Raw genomic sequence first — 14915 nt, forward strand, 5'->3', positions numbered from 1 at the left:
AGTTGTTCTCGGTTCAAATGCGCGTAATCGTCATTGGAGCAGTGCGCGATAGGCCCAGCTTCTTTGTCTGAGGTTGCGTATTCTCCACTGGAGGCGTGCGCCTTAGGTAGGGCAGCTAAACATTGTGGCGCTCGATGTCCCTGTTCTCCACATCGAAAGCATTTATCTGCTTCTTTGTTTGGGGGGTGTTACGCCTACTTCTCCTATAGTCCCTCCCTTTGCATCGATCCGTGCTATGGCCCGTTTTCCCACAATTATCGCACTTCAGAGAGTTGTAGCGAACAGCAGCAATGGGATGTAAAGTTGAACTCTTCTTCCGTATCTGTTCCTCTAATCGCGAGGCCCACGAAACAATGTCACTAAACGTATTACCCGGGTGTATGCCGATTGCTAGTACCTTCTGAATATGCGGGGCAGCCTCTGCCAGTAATTGTTGCGTAAAAACAGCCATGTCTCTATTTGGATTAGGGAAGCCACAATGCGTTTCAAATGCTTCATACTTCCGATCGGCGTATTCAGCAAAGGGCAAGCTATTTTGTACTACTGCCGTGAAACAATGCCATTTTGGCGCACCTTTACCTAAAGCAGTCTTTACAGCCTCGCAGAAACCGGTAATCGCGTTTTGTAATTCATTATGATTCGCCCAGGGGCCAGATGCCCATGGTTCCTGTCGGAGATCAGCTGGTTCAATTTTGTTCCAGCTTGAAACTGGACATTTTGCACGCACAACTGAAAACATGTCTAGAGGGTGTAGAGACATGCTACGCTGTAGCTCATTTAGTTGTCGCCAAAACGGTAAATTGTCGTCTTGCGCATTAAGATTCGGCAAATCCTTTAATAAAGCTCTCATTTCGATCAGGCTTAAAGGAACGTGATCAACATGCAGTCGTTGTTCATTTCCTCTACCGCGAATTTTAGTAACCATAGGTGCCATGGGCACCGTTTTATTCTCCTTTTCAAAATACAGTGGGTCAGTTATAGTGTGACAATTTAAATCTGGGTACAAAGATGGAACACCTTTTATTTCAGTCGGAATGCACGCAAGCGCTGTGCTCTGGTCAGAGCTGTTGCCTTTGTTCTCAAGAGATTCTATCTTCTTACGCAGACCAGCTAATTTCGTATCTTGTGCTTGTAGCCGATTATACATTTCGTCACACTTCTCTATGAGCCTCATATGCTCCGTAATTAGTACAATGGTACCGTAAGCCGTCCTATTCTTTTTTTGTTTCCCCACCATTCTAAGGAATCCGGCGTGGATCCTTCGGGTCCCAGCCATTTTTACTCATCGCCTTTGCTTGCTTTACATACTTTTGCTGCAGATATGTGGTTATACTCCCGTTTGCATTCTCCTTGTTTGGGGCCATTTTTGCTCGCGAATTATACTTTGTTGGTAATAAGTTACGTCTCTCTGTATAAACGCACGTTACTGGCTAATAGGTTACTAAAGACAACCAACACGAAACAATAAAGACTAAGAGGCCAATATTAAACGTAAAATTCAATAATGTCCACAAACTTGTCGGGAGTGCGACACACACGCTCGCGTCACTGACTGACTCTCCCTTAAACGAACAAACAAAGATGCGGCTTTGCGCTTCTTAGGTATCTTTCGACCTAATACCCAGTAGTGAAAATTAATCACTTCTGTGCTGTGGGCGACACACTCGCTTACCACGGCCACGCAACCACGTGTAGAATTTAGCCTGGATTCACACTTTCCATAGGCAGGGGTGACTCACAAACACCCGGTCACAATAGGCTTAATACACAGGCCTATATCACAGTCAGCAGCACTGGTAACACATCATCAGCATTGATATTTATAACAAACAATCGTGTAACGTTACACAGACGTTATACCAAAAGACACAGTTTTTAAGCACAAACAACTGATCGCTTCTACACCGGTCAAGATATACGTTATCGTACCACTAGGTGGAGCGTTCCAGACTTCCGCAGTTTTGCCGTCCAATTCGCCAAGCCAATGGTAGTAAAACCCGTTTACTCACTTTTTTGGTCAGGAAAACAACGAAGTTCTGGAAGACGAATCCACCCTGCTCGCAGCGCCAAATTGTTGGTAACCAGAAATGTTGCCAAAAACAATAGTGACCGTCGTTCCAGGTAGAAGCAGATCCGAAGTTAGTGTTTAAAAATCAGGAAGCATTTATTATACAGAAAGCCAGCAACAGGGATTCACACAAAAATGTTCCATTGAACTGTTAGAGTTTGTGGAGTTTATACAGTTACATTTACATATATTCAAATTTGTGCGCAGAATACAGCATGAACTCTGATTGGTTGTTTGTTATACAGAGTTGCCCTATAGGCTGCAATTTCTACCACTGTGTCTTATTGGTTGTCTTTGTAAAACAATGGCGGACTCTCACATGCACGTGAGGTTTTGGAATACACAAATCTGTCTGTCTCCTACAGCACAAACTTTCTGTATCCTAACACCTTAAAGCAACCACACTAATAAATATGTGCGATAATAATAGTGTGATTGCCTAAGGCAACCACACTAATAATAATAATAAATAAAGAATATGTGCCATAATAATAGTGTGTTTGCCTAAGGCAACCACACTAATAATATGTGCGATAATAGTAGTGTGCTTGCCTAAGGCAACCACACTAATAATATGTGCAATAATAGTAGTGTGCTTGCCTAAGGCAACCACACTAATAATAAAGAATATGTGCGATAATAATAGTGTAGTTGCCTGAGGCAACCACACTACATTACATTACATTACAGGCATTTAGCAGACGCTCTTATCCAGAGCGACTTACACAACTTTTTACATAGCACTTTACATTGTATCCATTTATACAGCTGGATATATACTGAAGCAATGCAGGTTAAGTACCTTGCTCAAGGGTACAACGGCAGTGTCCTTACTCTGGAATCGAACCTGCGACCTTTTGGGTACAAGCGCAGTTCCTTACCCACTGTGCCACACTCCGTCCTAATAAAGAATATGTGCGATAATAGTAGTGTGGTTGCCTTAAAGCAACCACACTAATAATATGTGAGATAATAGTAGTGTGATTGCCTAAGGCAACCACACTAATAATATGTGAGATAATAGTAGTGTGATTGCCTAAGGCAACCACACTAATAATATGTGCAATAATAGTAGTGTGCTTGCCTAAGGCAACCACACTAATAATAAAGAATATGTGCAATAATAATAGTGTGTTTGCCTAAGGCAACCACACTAATAAATAAAGAATATGTGCGATAATAGTAGTGTGGTTGCCTTAAAGCAGCACGTCTATTTTTGGTTTTGGAATATCGTTTTTTTAGGTCAACCGAAAGTTTTCTCATCATCGCAATACATGTATGCGCTCTTTGTTAGCACTAGCATTCAAAGACGCTGGACCTGACGAAACGTCGTCAACGAATTTGCGTAATATCTTGTGAAATACTATTATTATTTAGGACTTCTGGGTATGCCTAAGCCATATGTTTGTTGATATACCTAGCTGACAGCGTTTTCATTTGTAATTTTTCATTTGGAATACCGTTTTTTATCGTGTTCACTTCCGCATTCACCTATATGCTTAGTGATGGCTGTTGAGGACGTACAGCGGACCGCATCACGTGTGCACAGCCGACCAATGCTGTAACTTCACCGTTCGCATATGAATGACATCACCTTCTCCATTCATCTCTATGGGAAAAATTGGGCATAAAAATTCATATTTCTCAAAAACCGTGCAGCGAAACTTTCCACAAAGTAATAGCCATCGATTCCCAAAGAAGCCGGTCAATGTGACATATGGCACGTGTATGTGGTGCAAAAACTCTGGGAGGAGTAGCGGTCCAAAAAATGGGTGGAAAGAAAGAAATAATAATAATAATATGTGCAATAATAATAGTGTGTTTGTCTAAGGCAACCACACTAATAATATGTGAGATAATAGTAGTGTGATTGCCTAAGGCAACCACACTAATAATAATAAAGAATATGTGCAATAATAATAGTGTGTTTGCCTAAGGCAACCACACTAATAATATGTGCAATAATAGTAGTGTGATTGCCTAAGGCAACCACACTAATAATATGTGCAATAATAATAGTGTGTTTGCCTAAGGCAACCACACTAATAAATAATATGTGCAATAATAATAGTGTGTTTGCCTAAGGCAACCACACTAATAATATGTGCAATAATAATAGTGTGTTTGCCTAAGGCAACCACACTAATAATAATATGTGCAATAATAGTAGTGTGATTGCCTAAGGCAACCACACTAATAATATGTGGGATAATAATAGTGTGTTTGCCTAAGGCAACCAGACTAATAATATGTAGGATAATAGTAGTGTGATTGCCTAAGGCAACCACACTAATAATATTTGGGATAATAGTAGTGCGATTGCCTAGGCAACCACACTAAAAATATGTGGATAATAGTAGTGTGATTGCCTAAGGCAACACACACTATTGAATAATAGTATGAGTATGTGGATAATAGTAGTGTGATTGCCTAAGGCAACCACTAATAATATGTGGGACTAATTAGTATGTGTGATTGCCTAAGGCACCACACTAATAATAATATTATAATATGAAGACACTATATTGGGATAATAGTAGTGTGATTGCCTAAGGCAACCAACAATAATAATAATATGTGGGTAATAGTAGTGTGTTGCCTAAGGCAACCACACCTAATAATATGTGGGTTAATAGGTGTTGCCTAAGGCAACCACACAATAATGAAATAGTATGAAACATAATAATAATATGTGAGATAATAGTAGTGTGATTGCCTAATGCAACCACACTTATAAATAATATGTGCAATAATAATAGTGTGTTTGCCTAAGGCAACCACACTAATAATAATAATATGTGAGATAATAGCAGTGTGATTGCCTAAGGCAACCACACTAATTACTGAATTATTTAATTAAACCTTTATTGTTTAACATTTGAGTATTTGCTCATGGTTAAAGGGGAAATGAAGGAAGCGAGCGTAGATAATGTCAGTTCATTACCGTTGTCTCTACCTCGGCATTCCATGATTTGTTTTGTCTGTTTTTTTTAAGGCATTTTTGAGAGAGATCGGCAAAGTTGTGCGTAGACCATAGAGTGTACATAAGAACTGGCAATGGCAGGAGGGGCCAGGCGGTGAAGCCTAGGCAGTAACGGGGAAACCGCCTCTACTGTGCACACTTCAGGGCAAAGCGGTTGCTGCTCATTGAAGTTAATGTATAAATCCAAGGTGATTTAATAACCAAGGAAAACCTCATCGGTCAATTTTTTGTGATCATAAATTTCATTATGTGCAGAAGTTTCTGAAACCGTGGTTGTTGTGGTCCAGAAGTCTTGGGAAAATGTATTGTCAATGTATCCTCAGTAGCACTGTATCCTACAGTAACCTACAGTGTGAATATAGTTTATTCCACTGACAATGTTTGATGTTGGATGGTTCAGTTGCTAAATAGCCTACCAGAGGAAAGACAGACACATTCGCATTCTGTATCAGCACCTGTTTTCATACTCAAAACAAAAGTCTGTTTTTAGTATGAAAACAGTTAGGGTGATTAAACAGACAAAACTTATTTCATACTTCTCTCACAAAAGAGTTGACTGGGCTATTGTCACCAGCCGTGTTTTGTTTTGTGGCCATCTTCGCAGGTTCTGTATCTTCACTGGGCAGTGGTCAAAGAAAATATGTTTTCATGCGTGCAATGATTTTAAAATAGTACTCCATTTTTAGAACTCCAACATATTTTCTGTTTTTCTAAGAAATTGAGACCGCTTTTCTCAGTGTGATGGTAATACATCTTGATACATCCAGCAGTAATTCCGATACAACTGTTTTGAAATGGATTTAGTTTCAAGAACTAATTATTTCAAGAAGACAGTTTCACAACATGGTTTCTAAATATTTATGAAATTGGGTTTTTATTAAGGTTAAATAAAATTATCTAAAAAATTTAGAAAAATGAATAACATGCTAAAATTCTGTGGTTGCAAACTCATAGAAGATGAATGTAGTGGAAAACGGAAAATACGTGCAGTAAAAAAGAGAATAGGTAAAACAAATATCTTTACATATCCTCAGACGTATAAAAACAGTCTTGGCTTCCTCGGGAGTTAATTAACCCGGTCAATGAACATCCTGGGGCACGTTCAATCTGAAAACGGTGTGCACCGTTTTGCTACGGTTTTCGGGTTGAACAACATGTTTCCTCGAAACGGTGTGAAATGATGTGCAACGGGCTTTGAGGTACGTTTTCTCTCATTTGGTGGGTGTGTCAGAGGTGTTAGCAATCAGCAGCAACGTGTATATAACCCCCCCCCCCCCCCCTATTATAAAGGCAGTGCGCACAATGGATACAACTGAAGTCCTTTACAAATGTGTCCACTGCAGCTTGGTGTATGCAACAATTGAAGACATTAGAAGACATGTTTGTTGTAAGTATTTTATAGTATTAAACACGTATTTAAACTGATTTCAAAGAATGGCCTTCTCAGCTGCCATAGTTGCAACACTTGCATAACACAACAGGGTGTTCAACGCACCACCGCTTCCGTTTAAATAAACGTTTTGCTACGTTTTGTCGAGGCTGAACACGCCCCTGGTCTCGCGTTCACCGAAGCCATGAAACTTCTCTGCTAAGGCGTTCAGCAGGTATTCTTGTAGGTTCCTTGGCAGCTCCCACTTCCCGCCTGTGCCGGTCCAATTTGTGTTGCAACACCAAGAGTGATATTCCTCCGTGCTGACTGCAGCTTGGAACAGGAAACGGCCATAATGATTGGAGCGCCCACCGGATAGCTGGCTTATCCTGTGCTCTCGCTCTGGTGTCAGCTCAGGGATGACCATGTCGAGTGTTGCTGTTTCAATACCATTAAAATCCTTTTTTTTCTGCGCCATTGCTGTGGTCATAGCCTTTGAGCTAGATTTCTGTAACAAAGTGTGATGTTCCGATACAGACGTGCATCGTTCAGTCACGGTGATATTTTTTTAAATAATCGAGTCATAGGGGCCGCCTAAACTGGTTCTGCACCCCCTGTCCTAATATTCAAGCTCTGCCACTGGGCAGTGGTCAAAGAAAACATGTTCTCGCGCGTGTAGTAATTTTAAAAGGGTAATACCTCCCTTATCGCCTATATAACAAAAACGCTATATTTCAGAAATACAACTATTGGAATTGATCCAGCTGTGTACTTTATTTCAAGAAAATAGTTTTGCATCATAGCCTATTGTTTCATAATATGCATGAACTTGTTGTGGGAAGTAACAGAAGTAATAAAACACAGCCTTTTAAATGTTAAACAACCACATATTTGTGTAAAAATTTATAGAAACATTTTTTATGTTCTATTTGCTTGAAGATTTGTAAGAAAGCAAGTGAAATCTCCATTTACCCGGCAGGTTCCTTTTGTTTCGCAAATGAGTAATTAGAGGCGTAAATCGGACAGTCTGTCATCAAAGAAATTGACGAAGAGTGTTACATTAGGCCATCTATCGGTCATGGTCATTATCTAGGCTTCACCAAGATCATGTCTGCAGTGTGGTATAAAGCATTTTAGTTTTACAAATGGGTGTTTTTGTTTTTTTTTAATTACGGTGAAAAGGAGACATGGCTTTTCGATTCCCAGTTCCCAACCTGCTGCCAGTGTGCAATGATGCATATCCCTAGGGAGGTCAAACTGATTTTTTCAGAAAACAGAGTTTGACAGTTTATTTTTAACCCATAATAGCATAAATGCTACAGTATAAACAAATAATATATAAATCGCTGACTTTCCAGAACATAAGAAAATAGTTGTTTCCTTTAATACGATGTTAAAAAATTAGCTGCTTCTCTCGGCAGGTAATAACTATCATTGGGGAGAAATGATCTGTTTACTTTTTGGCCAATCGTTTTCCGTTTCAGGAACAGAAATTAAAAAGCAAGAAATTAATGGGTGTTCCATATTCATTTTAAAAACATAAATCGAATAACGAGAATTAATTGGTTATTTGTGTTGCTGACTGATATTAAACATACAATTGCATAAACTGAACTAGCTCTCGATTTTAAAGTTTATGGTATTATGTTCGGTTTTCATTATAACAAAAAAGTTAGATTTTTTTATAATGACCCAATTGACTTCGGTTCGTATTCAATCGTATTAAAGAAAACAGCTCTTATTTTCAGAAAATTTAGCTATTTATATGTTGCTATTTGAGTAGCATTCATGACATTGTGAAAAATAAAATAGTGTTTGTTTGCTGACAAATTGCCAAAACGGGTTTGACATCCCTGTGTCTTACGAGTATTATGTTGCAAACTGTTGTAATATTTTTTTAAAAAGAGAGTTGCCAGATCCATTAAAATATCTGAATGGCTTCTATGCTGATACCAATAACAGCTGGTATTAGGGCTTTATTTTTCCCAAATACTAATGTTGTCTTAAAATCACAAGCTCATTTTAAGATTGCGAATCACCCCAAAATGCAACGCGGCGTGATGTCAAGTACAATGCAGAATGGTAAAAGCTGTCCTTATGAGGAAAAATTACACTCTGCTGCCCCCTACTGTGAGAACCCAGCATGCATTTCCTTCTGGTCGGCACAATTGCCGCCGCAGAGGCAAACGCATCAACTGAAATCAGTGACCACTGTATGCCTGAGCCAGTGAGTACTCATTTCAATAACACACATGCCCGTGAGCAGTTGCAGGGGCAACAAGCTCACTTAACAGTGACTCAGGCCCAGGACATTGTCAAACTGGTGGCCACTTATCCCTCCTTGTTCCAGGATCAGCCTGGGTTTAACATCTTTAGCAGTGCATGATGTGGATACGGGTGATTTGGCACCAATTAATCAGCACCCCTTTTGTTTTTCTCCTTTCAAACGGGAGAAGGTTCAGAAGGAGATGTAAGAATTTCTTAACAAAAATGATGGTGTTGAAGATAAAGATGACAAACGACAGAGTGAGGAGCTCCTTTATTTAATTTAATAACACGACTGGTTAGGAAGAGGTACAAGTACAGTCTTCTAAGATATTAAGTCTAATACATGAGTTCATATAGTTCTCAGAGTCAAAGAGCTGTTGGTCCAGCCTATGAGATTCATTCAGTCATCATATGGAAAACTTCCAGTTATAGCCAAGTGTAGATTAGGGAGTCCATTCTAAGACTGATCATGGGGGCCAGTTAAACAGAAATAGAGGTTCTTTAATCCCTTAATGTACTTCATTATTGCAGCTGCTGTCCATACCCTTTTACTTGCATTCCAACTGACACATTGAATGAGGTGAAACAGGGTACAATTAGATACATTGGCTATGAAGTGTATACATCCAGAACTTAGTGAACTATATTTATCAAGTCATTACATTTTATATAATTGCTTATATAATGCTTCATGTAAGTCAAATTTTTAACATGATCCTTCAGAAATGAACTACATGCTGGAGATTAGAACCAGGGTCTGGTGAGTTCCCCTGTAGTGCTCCTCCATAAAGGGGATGGTACTTCACAGCTATGTATTTATTACCAGGTAAATTCTGTGACAAAGACCAATACCTACCCTATTCTGTGGATTGATGACTGTATTGACCTGGCCTGGTTTGTGTCAAAATTGGATCTGTTGAAAGGGTACAGGAAGGTACCATTATCTGACAGGCTAAAGGTGACTTTGCTTTTGTTACCCATGATTCCTTTTCAGGTATCAGGTTCTCCCCTTTGGGATGAAAAATGCTCCTGTGACTTTTAAACGATTTTTGGCCGTGACATGGATAATGTGGTGACGTACATTGACGACGTGGTCTTGTGCAGTGACAGCTGGCCGAGTCATCTTGAGCACCTTTGGCAACTTTTTAGCCATTTAGAAGGGCCCAGTTTGCCTCCAAAAAAAAAAGCCTCCAAGAATGTGAATTTGGCATGGGTCGGATAACATACCTTGGTAGGGCATGGAATGGTGTTGCCACACCTAATAAAATTTCAGGCAATCATGGAGCTCCCCGTACCTCAATTGTGCTTATTTTATTCTTATGTCTAATTGTCTGGTGTGTGGAATGTATAATGTGAATGTGGTTAAGTCCTTACATATGCTTAAAAGGAATTAAGAAAAAAAAGAAGAAAAATTTGTGGGTCTTACTGAATTATTTTCATGTTTTTTTTATTTTATTTTTTATTTGAGGGGGGAAAGGCTATTTTCTTTATTTGTTATCTTCATTAGTAGTTAGGATGACACCTATTCTAGTGGTTATGAACTCTAGCGACACGTTTTCTATCTTGCAGCCGCTTTCAGAAGCGCAGTCATAATCCCTAGACAGGTGAGCCTAAGATTATTTATAAATCTAATGCAGAGACCTAACTATTTGCAGTACCAGTAATATCAATATAATAGCTATATTCTGTCTTTTAGGTCAATCCACAACCAATTAAGTGACCATTTTTTATTTATTAATTAACCTACTTCATGTTAACTATTTGGGAATCCTTTTATTGATGTCTTGGAATCACCCAAATGACAAGTATGGCAAATTTCATGATTTTATGAAGTCAACCAAGTGCCTTTTAGGTTCAATCGGCAACTAGTAAGGTGGCCATTTTGAATTTGTTGAATAACTTGCTTTGTGTTTAAGATTTTTTTGGGCATGTATTCAAATCACCCAAGGAACATCTCTGTCAATTCACATGATTTTATCCACAGCATAACGCTTGTTCACTGAATTCCCCCTATTAGAATGGATTGCTGCAATCTTACATTTCTTGTTGATGCTTTCCCATGTTTTAGTGCATCGTTATCAGTGGGGAGAGTGGTGCTGGGAAGACTGAGAGTGCCCACCTGATTGTCCAGCATCTTACCTTCCTGGGAAAGGTACTACACCAGCTCGTGAACAGTTAGACAAATCAGACTTTCATCAATTAATCTATCATTACAGCGTTTACAGTTTTTGTAGCATGAAATCCATATTATTTCAACAATAAAGTCTGCAGGACTCATAGGTGGGGCACTGCTATAATAGGAAGACACTTGACATGAATAGCTGCAATAAATATCCAGCTGTAAGTGGTTCAGTTTATGTGGATCATGTGTAAAATTTGAAGAATCTCGACTTCGGCCTTTCTGTGTGGAGTTTGCATGTCCTCCCTGTGTCTATGTGGGTTTCCTCCGGGTACTCCCGTTTCCTCCCACAGTCCAAAGACATGTATGTAGGCTAATTGGAGACTCCAAATTGCCAATAAGTATGCGTGTGTGAGTGAATGGTGAGTGAATGTTATATGTGCCCTGCAATAGATTGGCAGCCTGTCCAGGGTGTAATCCTGCCTCTCTCCCAATGCACGCTGGGATAGGCTGTAGCACCCCTGCGACCACTGGAAACCTTCCCCTCTAGGGATGGTTTCCAGTTTGGAGGGATTTTTCACTATATTATTATCAGGCTTCATCACACGAGTGATTTGTGTAGTTTGTCTGCAGTTCATCTGTACCAGCTGCTTATGAAATCTACTTGTCTGAGACAATAGCTACAAAATCAGCTGATGGACAGTTGAATGAAATAAGTATCAACTGGCAGCAGACACTTTTAAGGACACACGCTTGTTTGCACTCTTTCAGACTGAGTATTTTACAGCAATAGGATAGACCTAGAAATATGATTGGGCTGTTCAAATTCAGGGGGAAAGAAATAAAATGGAATAAAAAAGTAGAAAACTTATTTTATGTGATTTCAGGCAAATAACCGCATGCTGAGAGAAAAGATCCTGCAGGTGAACCCCCTGGTGGAGGCATTTGGAAATGCCTGCACAGCCATCAATGACAACTCTAGCCGCTTTGGCAAATACCTGGAGATGAAGTTCACTCCCACAGGGGCTGTGATGGGGGCCAAGATCTCTGAGTACCTGCTGGAGAAGTCTAGAGTCATCAAACAAGCCACGTAGGTGCAGCAAAATTAGCAGCACAAGCCATCAGGCACTTTGCTTCACTAGGGAAGAGATCTAATAATTCATAAGTATATTCATAATTAATGAATTCATAATTGATATATTCTTGATATATTTTCATATACAATTCATGTTATTTCTTGATATATTTGCATTATTATTATTTTTTTTACAGAAATCTATTTTAAAATGTTATTTTTTATTTTAAGGGGAGAGAAGAATTTCCATATTTTTTATTACATCTATGCTGGACTTTATCACCAAGAGCAACTCAAGGAATTTAGACTGCCAGAGAAGACACCTCCAAGGTAGGCATTTGTTTCTTATTGAAATTGACTGTATTTAAGCAAATATAAAGGCAATAGGTATGAATTTGCTAATATACTTCAGTACACTCCAAGGACAGCGTGATTGTTTCCCCATTTTCAACCAATCACAACTATTTCTCTAAAATTCTATTTTCTGTCAAGCTTTACTGTTTAAAATATATCTGCTTATCTATTTATTCAAATAAGCACTTTCAGAAGGACAACATCAGTAAGCGCTATCTGTAAACTGCTTCCAGATATATTGATAATGAACATGGAAAAGTGGTTCAGGACATTGTCTCCAGCAAACTCTATAAGGAGCAGTTCGTTGCCATAGAGCACTGCTTCCGCATCATCGGATTCACTGAAGAGGTAAAGTATAGTCTCACCACACTGTCAAAATTACTGAATTTTGTTGAAATATGGTTATTTTCTGTCACTCTACACAAAGGGTATCTGCCAGAGCAAAAAACGCCATTTGTCTGAACTCTTAACTAAGACTTTTTGTCATCTGTGTATGTGAAGCTGTAGTTAGGGGTCCATGCTGTGAAGCTGCTGGAACCCAATTGTTTTTGTGTAGTTTTGTATTAGGGGCCCAGCACCAAGGGTGTGTATGACACCGATTGATACCTCAGGGGATGATTGATATTGTGATAGGTGTTGTGAACGAGCAAGCACAGGTACACAGTGTTATGGTGCAATATGGAATAAGCTCCTTACTGCCAAATTGTATGAAATTTCACAGGAGTCAGCTTCCAACAGTCCTGAGAAGTACACCCGCCTCCATCCAACATTGTTAAAGATAATCAAATATGAATCTGCAAAAATTATGGAAAAGATATTTCACCTCACCTACTTTACATTCAGCCACCGTTCAAATTTTTTGAAATATACAACTTGTAAATGGACCCGTGTAGATAATGTCTGTCAGATTTTGTGCACCTACCAGCCAAGGCTACAACATCACTTCAAAATTGCAATGTTCAAATCATTATTGTACATGTACCTTTACAATCAATGAACACCGAAATTGGTATTGATCATGCTTTGATAAGGTTTGCAGTCCATGGCAACATACAAAAGCATATGATGAATTTTGAACTCTGTTCACATAGAGAGGATGCCTATCTGTCTCTGAGTCTCAGAGCTCCCCACACACACACACATACACATTCACACTGACAGGAGCTGCAAGCAGGCCATAAAACCCCCCTATCCCCACCTCCCACACACACATAACTGCAGTGTGTAGTTCCTGAGCCCCTTAACATATAGTTATATTCTGTTTTCCGTGGTATGATGACAGCCTTGCAAATTGTTTAATTCATTATTTCAATAACTAAATTGAACATTTCGAAGTGAAAAACATCCCTGATGCTTGCAATACATCAAAATAACAATATTGACATATCTGTATTCAGTAGGTTATCGGAATTCCTAAAACACTTCCATGTAAAGAGGATCACCTTTTTAAAAGACATTAATGATTTCCCTACATTAAATGGGATGGGAAACTCAAAGGAGCATATTTGCTCCAGTGTGGCAAATTGGCTGGTGCTCCAGCACCATTAGGACCTCATGTGCCTGTGCCAGGCTGAGTGGAACAACGGACTGGGCCTTGCAGACCTGCTTGTCTCTCTCTCCCATCCCCCCCCCAGAAATATACAAATAGCACTAAATGCTCTGCAGTTCGCCCTTGCTGCTTGGCCCCCCACATCGTTGCTTGCAGTTGTATTTATTAGGAGGCCAAGCACTGGGACTGTACTTTCCATTTAGACAAAAATGTCAAACCACACCCAGAATACGTTTATGGCCATAATCTTATGCCAATTTTGATGATACTTCAGGGGACAGTAGAGAGCGGTGTTATAGTGCAATATGGCATGTAGGGGGTGCTTTTTGCAAAAATACTCATTTGCATAGGCTCCATATGGCCAAATTGTATGAAATTTGACTGGATCAGTCAGAAAGCTTCCCTTCGACAGTCCTGAGAAGTACATCCCCCTCAATGCAAAATCTTAAAGATAATCATATATGCAGAAATTGTACAAAATATATTAGACACCTCCTTTAAATCCAGCCTCTGTTAAAACTTTGGAAATATACAAATTGAAAAGAGACCCATGTAGATTGTGTTGTAGGCTATTTCATGAACCTACAACCCATGCACCACTTCAAAATTGCAATATTCATATCATTATTGCTGATGTGCCCTCAAATTCAATACACACCAAATTTGGTATGCAAGATATCTGGATATGATTTGCAGTCCATGACAAAGTATAAGTTGCTATAATACATTTTGGCTGAACTACAATTACTTTTCTGATAGTACTTAGTTCAAATACACAGACTGCATTCCTTCTCTTTCACTTCCCCTCCTTGCCCCCACAGTCACACTCTGGCAGCTACAAGCAGGTCATAAAACCCCCCTCACACAAACTGCAGTGTGCAGTTCCCGATCCTGAACATATAGCTATATTTTGTTTTCTACAAGTATAATCCTTCCATCCATTATCTATACTCGCTTATCTTGGGCAGGGTCGTGGGGGGTGCTGGAGTCTATCTCAGCATGTATTGTTGCTACACTGGACTTTTTAAAGTAAAAACACACCCTTGGAATACATCAAAACAACAATATTGCCATTTGTATATTCATTAGACTATGACATTTCATAAAACACATGCATGTAAAGATCTACT

The 14915-nt window shown here is 39.3% G+C and overlaps 1 protein-coding gene across 2 annotated transcripts in view; it reads left to right on the plus strand.

Moving 5' to 3' along the window:
• Positions 1-14915, plus strand: part of myo3b (myosin IIIB) — a 346614-nt gene that overhangs the window by 111453 nt on the left and 220246 nt on the right. For both annotated transcript variants that reach the window (XM_064327164.1, XM_064327165.1), the window contains exons 6-9: positions 10757-10840; positions 11695-11897; positions 12114-12212; positions 12470-12584. In XM_064327164.1, coding sequence (XP_064183234.1) covers positions 10757-10840; positions 11695-11897; positions 12114-12212; positions 12470-12584 — 501 coding nt within the window. The remainder of the gene's footprint in view (positions 1-10756; positions 10841-11694; positions 11898-12113; positions 12213-12469; positions 12585-14915) is intronic.

Source organism: Anguilla rostrata, chromosome 3 (genome assembly GCF_018555375.3).
Source record: "Anguilla rostrata isolate EN2019 chromosome 3, ASM1855537v3, whole genome shotgun sequence".
NCBI lineage: Eukaryota > Metazoa > Chordata > Actinopteri > Anguilliformes > Anguillidae > Anguilla > Anguilla rostrata.